Source organism: Lycium ferocissimum, chromosome 12 (assembly GCF_029784015.1).
Source record: "Lycium ferocissimum isolate CSIRO_LF1 chromosome 12, AGI_CSIRO_Lferr_CH_V1, whole genome shotgun sequence".
NCBI classification, from domain to species: domain Eukaryota; kingdom Viridiplantae; phylum Streptophyta; class Magnoliopsida; order Solanales; family Solanaceae; genus Lycium; species Lycium ferocissimum.
Window position 1 is genome coordinate 16,806,225 of NC_081353.1, and position 18,702 is coordinate 16,824,926.

Sequence of the window (18,702 nt, forward strand, 5' to 3'; positions counted from 1 at the left end):
TGGGAGTAAATAAATGATTTAATTATTTAGTCAGAGTCGTGGTAGTGTATCCACCTTTTGATACATGATTTTTGAGCATTCAACTAGTCTAGTAGTGCAAGTGAAGTGATCTTGGAACTCCAATCTGCCAAATCCCTCCCTTAATTGCTCAAAACTCAGTTAGCCCAAAATCTAATTTTTCGTTTCTCCACTACCAGAAAAAGGGAAAACTGTTGAATACTAGCTCTTTTATTTACTCCAGTTGCCAGAAAATTGAGACTTTAAAACTTAAAATTTCTGAATATTTAGCAAGTAGAAAGCACATAACAACTGATTCAAATATACAGGGTGCAAAATAGGAAGGGGGCGAAGAATCACTAGTAGTACTTGTTGCATAAGTACTTCATAAATCATATACAGAAAATTGGATAGCACCTAATTATAGCACTCAGTATCTAGATCAAATTATATTCCTCCTCATTGCTACAACAGCCGTTGTCAAAACCGTCTCGTTCTCATAGAAACACGTGAATATACCAAGAACTTCATTGAGCATCAAAATGGTTGGTACCAAGTTCGTGAAAACAAGAAAACCAACCTCTCGGACAATCCACTTGGGACCCTCTTCATACCAAACATGTGAGTAAAAGAAAATGAAGACTATTATCTGTACAATAGCTTAGAGCTGTGGGAATACGCAAAAAATAGCAAATTCTTGGTGTGGACACAACTCCCTGTAGTACTACTTTGAACAAACTAAAATAATCCTACTATGATGAAGCAACTATCAAACATTCCTGCACAAAATATCAAAACTTGATGGCATAAGAAAGGTTGGATTGAATTATATTAAGACCTGTCGGGGCAAATATCTTGCAATTTTCTGCACTGATATCTAAGGTATCACTTCATGTAGGCCCACTTGAGACTTCACATGGATTGGATTGGGATCCACTAGAAATGCCTGTTGACGATGTCCACTCATCTGGCACCATCAGAAAGTATGTAGACATTGCTTTCCTGAATCTCGTTTTGTATTGCTTTGGAGAAATCACCGTTGGGGATGCATTCTTCGGCCCACCAAGAATGCCTGAAGCCTTTACCCAAGTCTCAAGATGCTTGTCCCATGTATATTGTCTCATGAAATCAATAATACCAAGCACCAGTTCATGCTTCTCCTCATCCACCCCGACTAGTAATGAGTAATCCATCACATCTATTGACTGCAAAACCATAACTCTGTATTAATATAGCAGACCAGGTACCGGTACGCACTTTGCTTTTAATACTTCTATCCAAGAGCATGAAGTCACACTTTGGACACTTCAAATTATACTTGATGCTGGTTCACATCGACTAACAGAAAAGTTTGGAGAACCTACTAACAAATGAGAGAACTAGTGCAGTGAAAACGTGAAGGGAGACAACAGGTAGGGGTCCCAACAATCATCTAGTTTAATCTTCATTGAAGAGAGGAAATGATAAACTAGTAAACCCTTAAACCCAGATAGAACTAAGAAATGCAGAACTCTTTATAGAACACGATTTAACAAAGTTACTAGTCATGATAGGATACTCTTTCAAAGCTTACATATAGAAATGAAGTATCATTCCACACAGCTCTCTGCAGCAGCCGCTTAGCCTTCGTACCCACAAAAATCGGAGAAGTTGGCATTGCTTCAATCAAGTTCTGATCAAGTAAAACTTTGTTACTTCCACTTGAATCTGGATTATAGCGTGACCGAGACGACCCTTTGAGGTCATACAGTCTAGTGATGTTGCGCTTAAAAAGAAGATTTTCCATAACAAGCACATCCATTCTTGATTCTTTCCCACCTTTGAGATGCTTTGATGTAACCTAATAAATAATCAAGGAAAAATGACGTGAGCGTCACAGAAAGAAGAATTAAGGGGAAAAAAAGAAATGAACACGTATAACTACCAAAAAGCTGTTAAAGATTGGGGAACAAATAAATTTCAGGGAGTCATTTTTTTTATAAGGAAAATTTCGGAGAATCTTTTAAGGGCAGACCAAAGTGCAGAAGTTAGATCTGTCTTGTGAACCAGTTTAATGACTTTTTTAGGGACCTTTCACTTTCTTTTAGGGTACAGCGAGGATCACCTCTAAAGCGCAGGACTGTCTATGTTGGAAAATTAGCTCTGAAAAATAAGTCCAAATAAACTTTAAAATGGGAGACTTAACAAAGATAATTTTATACAAATTCTTCAAATATTTTGACAGTAAGAAGTTGCTTCAGGAGGTCAGATGGAGATACAATAACCCACAGATACAACCTTTGTTACAAACCAGGACTGGTTCACCAAAATAAAAGTGCTCCACAACACACAGATATCAGAGCTGAAAATACTGATTATAAGTTTATAACAGTGACCGGTTAAATAGAAATGAAATACAGCAAATGATACCTGGTAGATCCCCAAAATCTTTGCCAGGCAAGTTGGGCTCCCACTAGCTATTGAGTCAGATAAATACTTGAAGTAAGCTGGTGCAAACTTGAAAAATGACTCCAACTCTGTCTTTGTTACCTGCTTGATGATAAATCGGTCATCCAAGGTTTTGGCAAAGAAAACATTGCTCTTGCCACCCTGAGCACCCCATTTTTTGCATCGGCTAAGGGAACGTATGAAGTCTGATTCATCGGGGCAACAAGACTTTCTTAAGGTCTCAAATTGCTTCGCATAATAACAGGTGACTGTGTACTTAACCTTTCCCAGAGGGCCATCATCTGAGAAAGATATTCGTGCATGCAAAGCATTAATATATGCAGGTGGATCCATGTTTGAGTTGCGAGAATTAGAACCCGATGACATGCTTTCCTTGGTAGATCCAAAACTTCTTGGATAGTCCGAAATTACTTCATCCACAGAATGGAGCGAAAGTAAATTTAATGAATCCAGAAATGACAAAGAAGCTGAAGATTTGTGATTATCTTTCAGTTTTTGAGATTGATCTGACAACTGATTGTGGTAATCTGGTGAGACAAGTGCATATGAGATAATACTTGTCGGCTCATCATCATAAACTGGAACAACAATGTCATTAACACCAACAGCCATCAGAAGCCTGGCACCACCTTGATGTTGCAATTCGCTAAACGAGAAGATATAAACAGGCTTATGCTCATTCAATTTGTCAACAACTTGTGGATTTGCTGTGATTTTCTTGTTTAAGGAACGATAGAAATTTGAGAAATGTGTCGTTGCCCAAGTCAGGTAGTCCCCGTTGTCAGATTTTGCAGATAAATGAGGTGTTTCAGCTTCATTTTTGTCACACGTAGACCTTTCAACATCTGAATTTGCTGCAACTCCAGTCAAAGCAGAAGAATCTACAATGAATGAACCTGCAAATCCACTGTTATGCTCCTTAATAGCCAGGTGGCTTTCACCAGTCCATGCAGCATCAAGAGTGTCAGATAAACTTCCCACAGAAGGGAATTTTGCATCTGAAAGAATACGCCTGACATTTTTTCCAGGTTCCAGTACATTTCCATCTCCTGTACTTCTTAAAGAACAAAAAACTTCAGTGTCTTTCCCACGAGTTAGGTTCTTATCAGCATTCAATCTTTCGTGAACCCCATCAGGAATCTGACTGTGCCTTCCTTCATTAGGTATTATTTCAGTCTTCACATTCTGAAAACCTGAATCATAGCTCCCCAAGCTTTTGCCAGGTCTCGAAATTGCATTCCTTTCAGAAAGTTCATCACTACAGCTGAGGGGTTTCTCATTCAGTAGTGTCAAATTTCCCTGAGTTTGGGAATTTTTACCATGAGAACTGAAAAGATGTATCAAGCGTCTGTCCCATAGATAAGCATGAAAAATCAACTGCCTTCTCAGTCGATTTATCTCAAGGATGTCAACTGCAGGCTGGCCAACTTTAACCTCCCTGGTAAGTGCCTTGTGTAACAATCCCTAGAACAATGGGGCCACTAGTAAGAAACAAGTCATCATTAAGTCATTTGGAGCAACGTTGCTTCCTTATCCAAAAGAAAAAGAAAATGAAGGGTAAACAGAAGAAATAAGAGGACAACCCCCTCCTAACACCCCCCCCCCCCCCCCAAACCCCCATGGGGTTGTTCAGAAGGGAAGGGAACTCGAGTTCTGATGCCTTGAATGACAAATACCACCAGACAGACTTTTAATTAGACAAAAGAGTTCTATTTCGAGTTATGGTGGTGCCCTTTACGCAAAAGTTCCCAACAGTTGTACATCTACCGAGTGAATCAACAGCAGTTAATTGAAAAAAACACAGCCCTGAGGAACAGTCCTCCAGTTGAGGGGAGTTCCTAATTGCCCAGAGGAAAGGGTAAGGTCAAGGACCTAGCCCTAACAGTTGTATGGTGTATGGACTCTCAATGGATCACGAAGAGGCATTCATCCTGAGGCAACCTATCAAAGGGGAGGGTTCTATATTACACATTTATAATGGATGGTTTTCTCCCAACTTCTGTGTTGACACCTAGTCAAACGGTTCGACCCAAACCAAAGACCCTCTCTCAGTTGGAACCAAAGAACCTAGGGACACATGTTCATCTAGGGACTGACTGATGTCTCTCTTCAATCAGTACACCTTGTTTCCCTCTCTTAGCTCCTCTCATATTCTTTTTCTACTGCTATTTCTTATTAGAGAACCCTGATCATTTATTTCTTCTCCAACTCGTTGCTGCATCAATTTTCACATGTCTCGGAGTGATCTCCCATACTTTACCGAAATTCTCAGTCTCTTAGAAAGTTAAAGGTTTGAAAGATGTTATCCACACCATACAGAGAAAAATTACTGTGAAGATATGGAACTTGGGCTTAACTCAACCTCAAAAAAGCTAGCTCATCAAGGGAGGATTGCCCAAGACCATATAAAAAGACTATCCTTCCCAATGCCGATTTGGGACTCTTCAACAGCCCCCTCACGCTCAAGGCTGGACATCTGAAGCGTGGCCAATTTTTAATACGGGGGCCCAACATCGAGAAACGAGAATTGGGATGGGTCCTGCTCCAATAACATGTGAAGATACGGACCTTGGACCTAAGTCCTAACTCAACCTCAAATTCTAGGATTGCCCACAGCCATATAAAGAGACCACCTATCACACTAGAGCGTGATGTGAGACTCTTCAACAATTACTTTAGCAATAACTTTGGCAGTCATCTTTCAAAACGTTTTAACTTCAAATAGGTCACTGATAGCTACCTTTTCAACCAGCCAGATTGACAAATTTGTTTATACATCGCCGATAATGCAGATGATACAACTTAGTATCTAAACAATAGGAGGGAAAAGTAAGAAATCACCTCAAACTCAGTTTTCTCCTTCTCTAATATTTCTTCCATCTCTGCGATCTGCTCACTTATCTTGGTTGCTTTCAAACTGCTATCAGCAGAGAATGTGTCAAACTTTGCATGAAGAGCTTTGGACACCTCAGCAAACAAAGCATTCGCCCTGCTGCACACCTTCTCTTGCAGAAAACAAGTAAATCAGGAATAAAAGAAAAACATAGAAATATCAAAACTGAGGCAATAATTTGATCCAACTATACCTCATCACCTTCTTTCTGAATCCACTCCTGATTATCATAGGTAAATTCAAGTTTTGGAGGCGGGAGAAAGACAGAATAAACATCAACAGGAGCATATCGAAAACAAGCTACCATTTTTCCAAACCTGCGGCAACAACCAAAGATGAGGTGCAGAACTAAGCATTGTTTGGGCAACAACAACATACCCAGTGTAATCCCACAAAGTGGGTCTGGGCAACAAGAAAGGGAAAATAAATACTTTGTGAGCCATCACACAAATAAATCGAAAAAAAATTGGACCAGCAACACCTGTTAACTATACATGTACCATAACCAGAATCATGCACAAGATAACACTACACCGACTGAAGACATTAACCCAGAATATGGAACCGTCACCATTGAAGAACTGCAAGTGGAACAGTAGTAAAACTGACAAGAAAACCATAGACCTAAGGTTTTGCTCATATAGGCCTTTTTCACGATGTGATGTTATTTATCCATTTGTCAAGTTTTGTAGAAGCATCCTCTTGCTCTACTGTTCTCTCTCATTAACAGAAGTTCTCTTTTTCTATCAGGGACTCCATATCTATAATGATGTAATTCAACAAAGGGCAAGAAGAAGTAGCATCACATGCTACGTCATAAAGCAATACATGAAGTCCAAATTTTGAATTCTCAGTCACAGAAACATTAGGAAACGAACAAAAATAATTCAGTAAAACCAAATATAAAACAGTCAGTACAGCTGGTGCATGCTGACGAGCTACATCATCAGAGTATTCATGCAAACAACTAAAAGCTAAGGACCCATGCAATATCAAGAACCTCATCCAGACCAAAATGGTAAGCAAAATGATCACATCTCACGGTAAAAGGGAGTTTGTCATCAGTAGCTGTAGCAGCAAGGCTATAGTAGTCAATTCAAGATAGAAAATTTTCACACAAAGTGGGGTTAGCCGCTGCCTTTTAACAATGTAGAACGTCATGTTTCCACTACTTTATGTGAGACTATCCATTTGAAAAAAAAAACGAACTTGCTTATAGATACCAACAAACATTATAAAGGAATTGCATCCGAGGCGATTTCATGATAATTTTACGGATGCATCAGGTTCTGTCTCTCTACATACTTTGCATGATATTCAGTAGTAGACTAAAGAAAAACAAAGTCATCCAAATTAGGTGAAAGCATCCCAGTGCAGAAAGCTAATGCGTAAAAATGCCTTACAGGAACAGCATACCCATAGAACCGGAGACAGTCTCGGTGAAGAAGATGACCACAACTTGCAACCCTGCTCGCTGCTGCATGATTTGAAAAACTGAGTTCCAGAAATTTCCCAAATGACAATCCCCGAGCAGCACCAGACATTACTACCCTCTTGGTTGGAGGAGGGAAACCATTGGTCCGAGGACATCGCAGACACCTGTGCCACATCCATATCTTTCCTTTCCGTTCTCCTGGCAATATACGTTCAGGTAGCTTCTTCACAGAAATTGTGAGGCTGCCTTGCCGATGAGTATAGCAACGAACATGTGCTTCTGGCGGCATTTCACATGAGGGACACCTAAAATTCTGGTAAATGTATTCCATGTATCAGAACAACCAGAATAAATCATGCATGCAAAGAATGTATCCGGTGCAACTTTAAAAGAGGAAGAGAGACATTACCTCATCAAACAGCTGGTCCCGTAAAAACCGTCCCAAAGGCATATCAGTGATTCCATAGTATTTTATTCGAGAAATATGAGGGGGCTCACAAACAGTTCCTTTCCAAACACAGCGTGTTGAAAGGCACACTACAATAATCTGCTGGTCGGAAGGTGAGGAAGGATACTCTTGCTTCAATGACCCTAACTCCTCGAAGTAACTATTATCAAATTCTGGTGGCACCAACTCTGGATTTAAGTGAGCTGTTGGTAAACTTTCCACGACATGAGAAAGGCTACTAGCATCCGTCAAAGCATTACTAGGAAAATTAAGTATATAATCATTTCCTGCAACTTCACCTCTGTCTAGTGAATACGCTTCATGAGGGTCATTTGGAGCCATTGCATTCCTCCCATCAGCTTGATCTGAGAACTGAAGCCTTGAATGATGCGAGGAATTGGGACAATCAGAAAAGTCTACATTATTTGAGGCAGTTGTAGCGCTGGCTAATAAGTTAGAACCTTCAGGAGAACTTGGCTGTTCGACAAGCATTGGAGCATTGTTGGATGGTGATGTAATACCAGACAACAGTTTGGTGGAGGAATGAGATGTTGTCCCAAGTAAATGCTGATCGAGCGGTCTGTGGGTTACGGGTAGAGAGAAACCAGGAATCATAGATATGGATCTTTGAAAAGTTGATGGTTTATCAGGCAATGCAACTTTAATTGGGGACTTCAAGGGGATATCTGGCAAGGAAGCACCTTCATCTGCAAGAAAAGATGTCTCCAGAGCCAGGTGATAAGCAGCAAAAACTCCATATTGGATAACACGTTTTATCTTCTTCAGATCATCCCCGTTGGCACCCTTGAGCAAAATCTGAGAACCCACACAAACAAAAAGAGGTCAATTTTCCACACTTTTGACATTTGCATCAGGAGACTGGTCAAAAACAGAATGATAGGTGCACCATTCTCATTTCACATTCTAGCATCATATGCATAAATAGTACCTATAAGCAATAGCAGACATGTGTAAAGCCGAAGTCGAATACTTCTGACTCGAATAGTTTACTACTTGACCTTCAAGAAGTACAAATCATATTCACAGAGAGTTTATTTAAATATTGAGACGAAAGGTCAACTGTAATACCATATTCTACCAATGAGTATGTTCTGCCAAAGGATTAGTCTTTCTTCTTTTATTAAAATTTTCAACCAAGATTAGTTTTGTTTACTCATTGTTAAAGCGAAAAAAACAGAAATATAACCATGTCCACCATAAGGAAATTGAGTATACAACCAAACCTATAGAATGTAGTTTCCCACACAATTCAGATTTATTTCATGCTCCAGCTAACATACAACTTAACAAGCCATTAAATGCGACTTACAGTGCAGCCAAATGGCTTTGGGCATCCCTCGAAGAACATCAAGGTCTTTGTCATTTTCTTTCCAGCTTGCCCAGCACTACCATGCTCTTCCACGAACTTATCAACATGGAATGAATCACAGTACCCTAACTTTGGCGTTGTAAGATTATCAATTGAAGCGATTACTTGTGCACCTGTACAACGGGCAATACGCTCTAAAAGTGGCCGCTTCACATTGAGAACTAGAGTTATGTCTTTCGCAAGCAGGTATTCCTGCGCAAATCGAGATACTGATTTCTCTACTAACAAAATGTTCGGATGATGAGCACCAATCTTTGCAACAGCCATCTTCAGATGGTCCATTTCCTAGAAGAAAGATTGATACAAGTAAAAGTGGTGAACCGAACAATGTTATTCCAAATAACGCAATGTTATTCCAAATAAAAGTGATGAACCAAATAACGCAATGTGGCCTCTTTCAAATGCCTTCTCTCAGCAGTCAACACCAAGATAACAAGGAACTAGAGCTTTGTAGCTAATCTGAATGGCGTCAAGAACGAGAAACCAAAGACATACCTCCAATAAGAGTAAAGAACCGTAGCCCCTAACTATCATTTCAGTTAATCCCTTGATAAATATTTCTTCCTACAGTCTCATCGTATTATCCAGTGAATACTTACAAAATACATTATAGTCGTCATCAGGAAAACTGGTCTACTATTTTGATGGAGGACAAACAAAACCAGAATAAACTGATAACAGAAAAACAAAACTTGTAATAACCAAAATGTAAAGAAAAACATTAGTACAATGCATAAGCACTTGCCCTTGAGCCTACCTCATTTGCTTCACTAACATAGACTCATTGACCAGCTTTCCCTGACCTACATCCCCTTATTCACACGCCTCCCTCATTCCCAAACTTCCCCATCCTTATTACCTCTCCACTGTGCCTCCCATCCAAGATCTTCCATCAGCACAGATCATGTTTTCTTACGTTGGCAGGTACAATTGCAACTTCTCGTAAAAAAAATCAAATTTTAGGTCTTACACTATGTTTAAATCGAATAGGAGGGGGCAACTTCTTGAATTTCTTCCATCAAGGGATGTATCTCATAGCCCCCTTTACTTGTTCAGTACTAGCTGGAAAGGAACTAGTATATATCTTCTTCATCTCTGTCCAATTTTGGAAGGATTAAAAAGTTGATGAGGAACGAAGTATAACCTCCACTTTTACCTTTACATCTCGTTTACTTGACAAGTAATCGAACAAGGGAGATACCTCTTACATTTCCACTCTTTCTCCCCCTCAACCAAATGTTCCTCCTTCCAGACCAACAACAAAAGAAAAAGACTAACGAAATCTCAAAGTTTCCCAAATCAAAGTACTATCCAGCAAATAAATGTACAGGAAATGGATCCTAGAAACTCAAGAGACTCTCCAAAGCAATAGCAATGATAGTGTTCATATTAGCTTTGCCCAGCTTCTTTTAAATAGTTCAGTTCAGAATCTTAAGGAAACGATTTCATATCATGGTTCAGCCATTATCTTATGCATGTATACAGTCGTTAAGTATGTTATCATGGTCTGTAGATGGTATAAAACCAGTTCAAGGCTTTTCTAAGAGGAAAAAGCTTCTATAATTTTGTTAAGTAGATAAGGTGTTAGTTGATGTGCAAGGAAAAAGAACAAAAAAGCTTATGCATTTAGCACAAATGCTTCATCTCTACACAAACTTTAAAAAATGTGTAGTGAAGGACAAAGAGTGATAAGGAGGTATATCTAAGAGACAAAACGACAACCAGGTGTTCAAAGTGCCAAGCATCCTGTAGTCTGGTGCATGAATTGCATTTCCTCATCCTATCAAGTAACTAAAAGTATCAACAAAGAATTGGATTGAGAGAAAACCTGCTGCAATAAAGTGTCAAAACTTGACAAGTGGTTAGCCACCCTTTGATATTCCAGTGCTCCTCCAAGAATAAGAAGTCTAGGCTTTTCTAATTTTGAGGTCATTCGCCGGTGTGCCACATTTTTCTTACAAACAACGCCTTTAACCACCGTACTAGTTAATAGCATAAAGGAGAACTTTATCAGCAGACGCAAAATAAACTTAACAATACTTGCATAGTATGAAGAATGATTTGATGGAAAACTAAAGCACAACGATGGCAGAAACCAAGTGAAAGAATCATTCAACAGGATTGCTAAATCCTGATGGAAAAATTAACATTTGGCACCAATTTAAACACCTCACTTAGAATCTAAGCAAGCATAAAAATAAGCAACTTGAAAATTTTTTTTCGTAAATTTTTTTACATACGAGGTGTTAAAAACTTAGGTTTTCTTTGTAATTTTCAACATAGCTGCATCTCTTTTCGGGAGACGGTTGAGTCTCCCTGTTTTTTGTTCCATTCTCAAGTCCCTGAACTTATGAAGTCTTTCTTTTTATAGCAAAGATGAAAAGAAAGTATATGAGAGTTTGGTTTAGTTCACGATACAAAGCCATATAGTCGGATGTACAAAACCTTTCTCTACGATGTCCACTGGCAATGCATTTAATCTTCACATATCCGCAAGGATCCATTCCTCCATTCTGACTCATGTCGGGCTTTAGGAGTGTAGCAGCTTCCCAGGATAAAGATGTGATTATCTCCGACCAACTCTCTTTATTAGCCTCAGCTGGAGGAATATGTTCATCTTGCAAAATCTGCACAATCAAAGATTTAAAATGTCCATCAACTACATTTTTCATGGCCTTTCTGTGCTCCTCGGTTGACCTATACTTATTATGGTGCTCTCCACCAGCTAAGTTGCCTGATGAATCCATGTAACCCCATTCCCCTGGCACTTCTTCACTGCCATCATCATCCTCATCAAATAAAAGAGATTCTCTATCATCTTCTTCTGTTTCTGGCTCTGGTGGCAACCAGAGTAAATAAATATTCTCAATATCAACAGGTGCATTATCTATATCATTCACATCATGGGGAGGAGGCCCTTCACACTCAACACCAGTGATACAAGTATCCGTTTGTTTTGCAAGTTCTTTCATCCCTTCTGAGTTCTGCCATTCACTGTTCTCTGCCAATGATGAGGAATTTACGCTACTTGATTCAATCTCAGCAGGTTGATCATTGTTTGGTCCACAAATATTATCCATCTCCTTGTAGTTGAAAGCATCATAATAGACATCTGGTGGAGTAAAGTGTCTTGGCTCAGAATGTGATCCACAAACACCATAATCATCATCCTCATCATCACTCCTGCCACACCAATGCTAGGTAAGATAACTAATTGAAACATACACTGGAATAGAATATATTAGCCTAATAATAATACGTGAAAGTAAGTAAATGTCTGATTCAAGTGTCTCATCCATCTGTCATGACAATACTATACATGCTTGGCCCATACAAATAATCCAGCCTCAACTCAGGGGGTGGGCCACAAAAAGTAGAACTCTCCGCTCCCGGAAATGCTTAACATTCTACTAGGCAGGCCACAGAATTAAAGAAACAAAAGAAAACTTGGTCAGGATCGAAATATGCCGTTAGTTATGGGTCCTTTGTACGTGGATAGGACAAGGCAGGGTTGTTATACCTTTGTATTATAGTATTGGAGCTAAGAGTGGCCTTGAGTTTCTATTATCCCTTAACACAAGATTCAAATTGGGAACAACCGAATAAGTATTTGTAGCAAGAACGCTCTAGACCAAGAGAAAACAAATAAATCACCTTTTTTTGGTTCCAGGAAGATTATACTGGACTACAATACGCGGTAAATGAACTGGCATATTCCCAAGTAAAGCTCGCTCAGATTATATGAGCTCAAACTTGGTGCGTTTATTTAATAAACAAACAGAACGGACAAGCTATTGTACACAGCTTGGGGTACATAACGATATCCAGTATAGGTCTGTCGCAACTGTTAAGTGAAGCTTCAGTTTTTTTGCTAAATTTAGTGCACAGCCAGGTCCAAGACAAGCACGACCGTCATGTGAATTATATGTTATTTATAAAGCCTTACTGCCTGAGAGTAACGGTGAAGTTGTCTCTGTGTGACCCATAGGTCACGAGCCGTGGAACCAGCCACTAGTGCTTGCACATCACACCCCTTGGGGTGCAGCCCTTCCCCGGACCCTGCTAACGCAGGATGCTTTGTGCACTGGGCTGCCTCTATTTCACATATGGGCAGACAACAGAATCAAACCACTGAATAGCAGAGCCAGAAGTCATTAAACTAAATGAAAAATATAGTGCCTAATGTTCCATGTATGGATCTACGAACATGTAAATTAGGCTTTTGACCATCTATTAAATAAGATTGCAGCCAAAATGCAATAGAAATGTGTCAGCAAACTAGCAAGACGGGCATAAAGGAAATGAAATCCTGGTTATACATGTTCATCTGTACTTATGAAAATAATAATAGATACCTGTAGCAAGAGACAAAATGACCAAAATCTGGATTCCCCAGAGATGTTGCTTGATCTTGCTTGGGAGCTGTCTGAGCTGATTGAGAAGCGCTTTGACATGAGCTGCATGGTACATATTGATAGGGTCCCGTAGGGTAAGCAGTTGAACTACCACTGCTACCACTGTTACAAGTACAGCCAGACTGGTCGCTAACCAAACTTGTGGTAGAACGAGATGGACTGAGGCCTGGACTAGAAAGGTTCATCCTACTATCAACCGTAGCTAACCCCTGCTGCCATTGCTTAAAACAGAAGTTACATACTCTAATCCTCTCTCCATCTTCCCGGCCAGCCTTCGGCTCCTCATTTGGGACAGGAACAGTGTTTGATGCACATTTGGCACAGAAAATTCGGCCACAGAGACGGCAATGATGTCTGCGGTTAATTACAGTAAACTGAGAGTCGCACTCGTAGCATACCCTACAGCTCTGGTCGGGCATCCAGAAATCTCTGGACACACTCTCCTGCTCTGTCCTTCTCGGCATCCATGATTTTACTATGTCAACTATCTTCTTATTTTCAGGCGTGTCCATGAACGCAACTTCCCGGCTATCATGCTCATCATTACCTAATAATCATCTGCCACAGCTCGTGCTACTACCAATATGTATGTGTCTCCAATATATACTGCATAGAGAACAGGGAACTCAGTCTTCGACTAAATATTTCAGATTATCATACTCATCACTGCCTACTAATCATCTGCTACAGATTCTACAACTGCCAATTCATATATTCTCCAAAAAGTGAAGAATTAGTGGTCAAGTTTTAGTTAGGATATCTCACAGCACTGTTCCATTAGCTTAGATTATTTTCTTGGGGCATTAGTACAGCAACAACAACAACAACATACCCAGTGTAATCCCACAAGTGGGATCTAGGGAGGGTAGGATGTACTCAGACCTTACCCCTACCTTTGTGGGGTAGACTGTAGAGAGGTCTTCGGGCACTAGTGAAGACCGTTAATATGAAACAAAGCAGTCACAACCACAAAAGGAAAAAGATTATAAATTCCCAGATCACAGAAGAATATCACACTTGATCTTAGCCAAAAAGGCCGAGAAAGGTATCACAGAAGAATATCAATCAATAAGCTATGCCTCAATCCCAATCATCGTGTTTGGCTATATGAATTCTACACCTGTGCCACTCCATTGGGCCTATTTCATACCAATACTAACAAATTTTCCTTTCAAAGGCAAAATCACAAAAGAAAACTGATACCAATTCTATTTTATCCATCACGATCCTCACCGTGAGAGTTAAAAGAAGTGATTTTAACTAAAACCCTTTTCAAGATTTAGCTAAGATCTTTCTCATTTATTTGTGTTGCAGCTCTCTCTTTAGCATAACAACAACATACCCAGTGTAGTCCCACAAGTGGGGTCTGGGGAGAGTAGTGTCTACGCAGACCTTATCCCTGCCTTGGTAGGTAGAGAGGTTGTTTCCTGAAGACCATCGGCTCAAAGAAAGCATATCAAAGAAGTTCGAAAAACGAGGCAAATAAAAAGAAAAGCATGGCAAATAATCAGGAAGTGAAGAAGCCATGTCAAAGCATTCTGCAAAAGGGCTGGTAACAACAACAAAAGAATACGGTAACCGCAGTACAAGAAACAACCGATAATAATAACCGAGATCGAAGAACAAGAGAATAATACTACTAGTGGTACTGGAAACTAAGCAGACAATAAATTAAGAGAACGCTCAACTACCTCCTAACCTTCCACCCTAAACCGTCCTCCATAACCCCTATCTAAGGTCAGCTCTCTCTTTAGCATATATATATATATATATATATAGAGTGAAAAACCAAATTGCTGCAAATGAAATCAAACAAAAGAAAAAAATCCACTGCTTCCTTATTAATCATCACCATTATATCTGAAAAATTACTACAAACTTGAAGAGTAGAGTATTTCATTTAGAAGAATACATAAGTTCGAGAAATTAAACAAGTAAAAGTGCATACAAAAATTGCTACTTATCAGCAACAACAATAATCCCACAAGTAGGGTCTGGGAGGGTAAAATGTACGCACAGAGAGGTTGTTTCCGATAGACCCCTCGACTCAAGTAACGCAGAACACAGTAAGAAAGTTGAGACAACAATTAGTAATAGAAAACTAAGAACAAGAATTACGAGAATACTAAAATAATAAAAATAATGCTAATACTACTACAAAGCAAAATGTGTATCTACTCACTACTAAGGCTACCTAATACTATGAAAAATGAAATATTAAAAAAGGAAATCCAGTGCTTCCATATATTACACAAAATTAGTACAAACTTGAAGAGTAGAGTATTTCAGATTAGAAGAATACATCAGTTCAAGAATCAAACAAAGTGGAAATTGCTCTAATTATCAACACTTAACAGAAATAATATATACCAATTTTGTACCGAACTGAACCCACCACCGCCTTCTTCTTCTTTCACTTAGAAATTATTTTTGATATTTTCTTGTTTTTTGTTTTCCTGTTATAATTTTAAAGAAAAGAAAACTACAAAAATGGGGAATTGTAGTTGTGGCCAAGAAATTGGAGATACTGATTTATTTTTTGAGAAATTATAATTAAATTAGTTATAGTAGTCATTTTGATTTTTGCATATAAATAATTGAGGAAAAAGGCAACAAAAAAAAAAGAGTCACGAAAATAATATGATGATAAGACAAGACAGTTGGGACAAAAACAAGGTGGTGACGATTTGGGTGTGTGCATGCATTTCCTTCAACTATTGTCTTTCAATTTCTTGCCACGTGTTTACTTCAATCTTTATAAAAAAATTAAAATATTTTGTTTTTTGTATATATTTGTTTTTTTATTACATGAAAAGGGATAGGAGAGAGAAATACAACATTGAAAATAAATTAGTTTTTGGTATGAGAAGATGTTACATGTCTGTCATTGTCAAATTATATTGATAAATCTTAAAAGTGAATATCTTTCCATTCACTTAGGTGGTCCTATGTTACAAACGTTTTAAATGAAGGATTGTTTTAGAAAGTGTTTTTTTTAAAATAAAATTCCACATTTTAATTTATTTATCTAATTTTGACTTGACACGAAAATTTAGAAAAGTAAAGAAAGCCTTTTAGTAGTCTTAAACTAAAAATATGTCGAAAGTACCAAATTATCCTTTTAATCTTATGATCTTAAACATGTTATTTGAAAAATTGAAATTCAATAGTTGACAAAGAAGAAAATAAGTATTTTTTTAAAATGGACTAGAAAAAAGTATGACAAACAAATTGAAACGGAGGGAGTAAGAGTCATTATTCGAATAAGAGATTTTATTTACACAAGTCTTCTTTATCAGCACAAGAATAAAATAATTATGTGCAACTTTTAAAAGAATTGATATCTTTGACTTCTTGTATTTAGGGGGGTATCAGTGGTTTTTAAAACAGACTTAATCGACCGAATCAATTTTTAGGTTTCTTTTAATAAAATCGACGATTTTTATATAAATTTATAACCATACCGAATAATTAGGTAGGTTTTAAATTTTATAAAAATAAATTGGAAAAATACCGAACCATATCGAATAAATTTATGTGTAAATATAACTTATATCTTAAGTTTAAGAATAACAAAATATTAAAATTTTCGCCTTGGGCTCGGGTGATGAAAATGACTACAGGCCGGCAACAGTTCTAATACTGAAACATATTACACTACTCATGTACATTGAGTCTAAATTAGTTCTAGCATCTCTAATAGTAACATGTAAGCTACAAGGTATTCCAACGATCTTGTTTAACAAGCTAAAAGGTATTAAATATATTTCCTCTGGTATGATTTAAATTTCTTCTTACGAGTAGTTATACTGCTCTATAGTTTCTTGTCTCTTGATTTCTGCAAGTATCTGTTGGTTTATAATGGCTCATTTACTTTCACTGTTTTCATTTTCATAATTCGCTATTTCAGATTACCGAGGACATGACCTTAGATAGGAGGTTGTGGAGGGCTCAGATTAGGGTAGAAGGCTAGTAGGTAGTCTCACTTTTCTGTCGCACTAGTAGGTGTAGCTTTGCTCTACCTTTTATTGCCCTATGTTTCCTGCTTTTATGTGTTGGATCTTGTCTCTCCATCTTTGTTTTATCATGACTTCTTTGCCCTTGTTTTTTCTCATTTTCGCATTGCTTTGATTTGCCTCTCGGTATCTGACTTTTCTCCCCTTGTTTTCTTATTTTCTTTTGAGCCGAGGGTCTTCCGGAAACAGTCTCCCTACCAAGGTGGGGGTAAGGTCTGCGTACATTTAACCCTCCCCAGACCCCACACTGTGGGATTCAACTGGGTATGTTGTTGTTGTTGTTGTTTTCATTTTCATAATTGTTTTGATTTGTTTGCCCGTATCTGACCTTTCATATGCCTTTTCTTGAGCCGAGGGTCTTCTGGAAACAGCCTCCCTACCTAAGGTAGGGGTAAGTCTAACGTACACTCCTCTCTCCCCGGACTTACGTTGTGGGATTCACTGGGTATTTTGTTGTTGTTGTTGATTTAAATTTCTCTTATTGGATACTTAACCTTAGTAAATACAGTTGTTGAGTCTCATCTTGATTGATTTTTTCTGATCTAAGTTATATATTTTGCTTTGCTTAACATTGCTTTACACAACCATAATAGTGGGATGAATATTTATTCTTGTCGTCTTTCACGTTTTATTGATTCATCACTTTTTAAATAGAAAAATGTCTACAAAGTTTTTGCCAAAGTCCTACAGAAGTATGCATCGTATCGTGTCTAACTTCTACTAGTGACTCCATGATGTATTTTTTAAAAGATACCGAAAATTAACCGACCTATACTGATACCAAAGAGAAACCGAGATGATGGGACGATTTCGAAAATCTAATTTTGGATATACAAAATTCAATAAACGAAAAATCGGTATGGTATAAATTTTATAAAATAACCGCCCGAACTACACCATTGACACCCTTACTTATATTTGAAGAATTATTTTTAAAATTTATAAATTCAAGAAATCACAAAATATTTTTTTAATTTGATGATCACAAATGCAAAATACTCCGTAGCGTATAAATCCACGTGACTAGGCAAAATTTCTAAATTAATAAAATAAACATAAAATATAAAAATATATTAAAATTATAAAATAAAAAATAGTAGGAAAATGAGTATATCTATTATTAATATGCTAACATGTGCATGAATCCGTAAAGAAAATCTTGATACGTAAAGATGCATTACACCAATAACATAGATATGATGAAACATAATTAGAGTTGTAAAAATGATATTCTATCCTAATTATTCAAAGATAGACAATAATATAAAATTATTGTTTTAAAACCTAAAATTAGATAACAAATTAAGACTCATTATCATACGAATAGCCAGAGAATTCAAAACATTAGAGCGATACCAAAGGAAAATTCTAAAACTAAAAACTACCTTGAAAAAGCTAAATTGAAGAATTTAGAAAAAAATCTTGGAGAAAATAAACCATGAAGAAGGAAAATGCAAGCACGGAAGCATAGTAAGAATTGGAGGATAAAACTATTTGCTTTGTAGTTTGCACTTTGCATACAAAGATCTAATATATCTGTTACTTCAAAAACAACAAAGATAAAAGATTATGAAATTAGGATAAACAATTAGAAAATATTTTTGACTTTTGAGATTTTTAGTTTGAGAATTAACTATGAGTTAACTTTTGGATATTTAAC

At 37.7% G+C, this 18,702-nt stretch overlaps 1 protein-coding gene across 4 annotated transcripts; it reads right to left on the reverse strand.

The window, feature by feature from the left end:
* Positions 1-252: 252 nt before the first annotated feature.
* LOC132039947 (1-phosphatidylinositol-3-phosphate 5-kinase FAB1B) lies at positions 253-15,586 on the reverse strand. Of its 4 annotated transcripts, none has more exons than XM_059430509.1 (12): positions 15,397-15,586; positions 12,967-13,632; positions 11,057-11,794; positions 10,440-10,593; positions 8,552-8,896; positions 7,183-8,037; positions 6,755-7,086; positions 5,532-5,655; positions 5,287-5,445; positions 2,407-3,909; positions 1,571-1,837; positions 253-1,202 (listed from the first exon to the last, which is right to left on the reverse strand). In XM_059430509.1, the coding sequence occupies exons 2-12, from the start codon at positions 13,536-13,538 to the stop codon at positions 888-890; spliced, it is 5,364 nt and encodes a 1,787-aa protein (XP_059286492.1). In that variant the 5' UTR covers positions 13,539-13,632; positions 15,397-15,586; the 3' UTR covers positions 253-887. The 4 variants fall into 4 exon arrangements, with proteins under 4 accessions (XP_059286492.1, XP_059286494.1, XP_059286496.1 ...); XM_059430511.1 differs by having other exon boundaries at positions 15,329-15,586; XM_059430513.1 differs by lacking the exon at positions 15,397-15,586 and adding an exon at positions 15,209-15,296.
* Between the last annotated feature and the right edge of the window lie 3,116 nt (positions 15,587-18,702).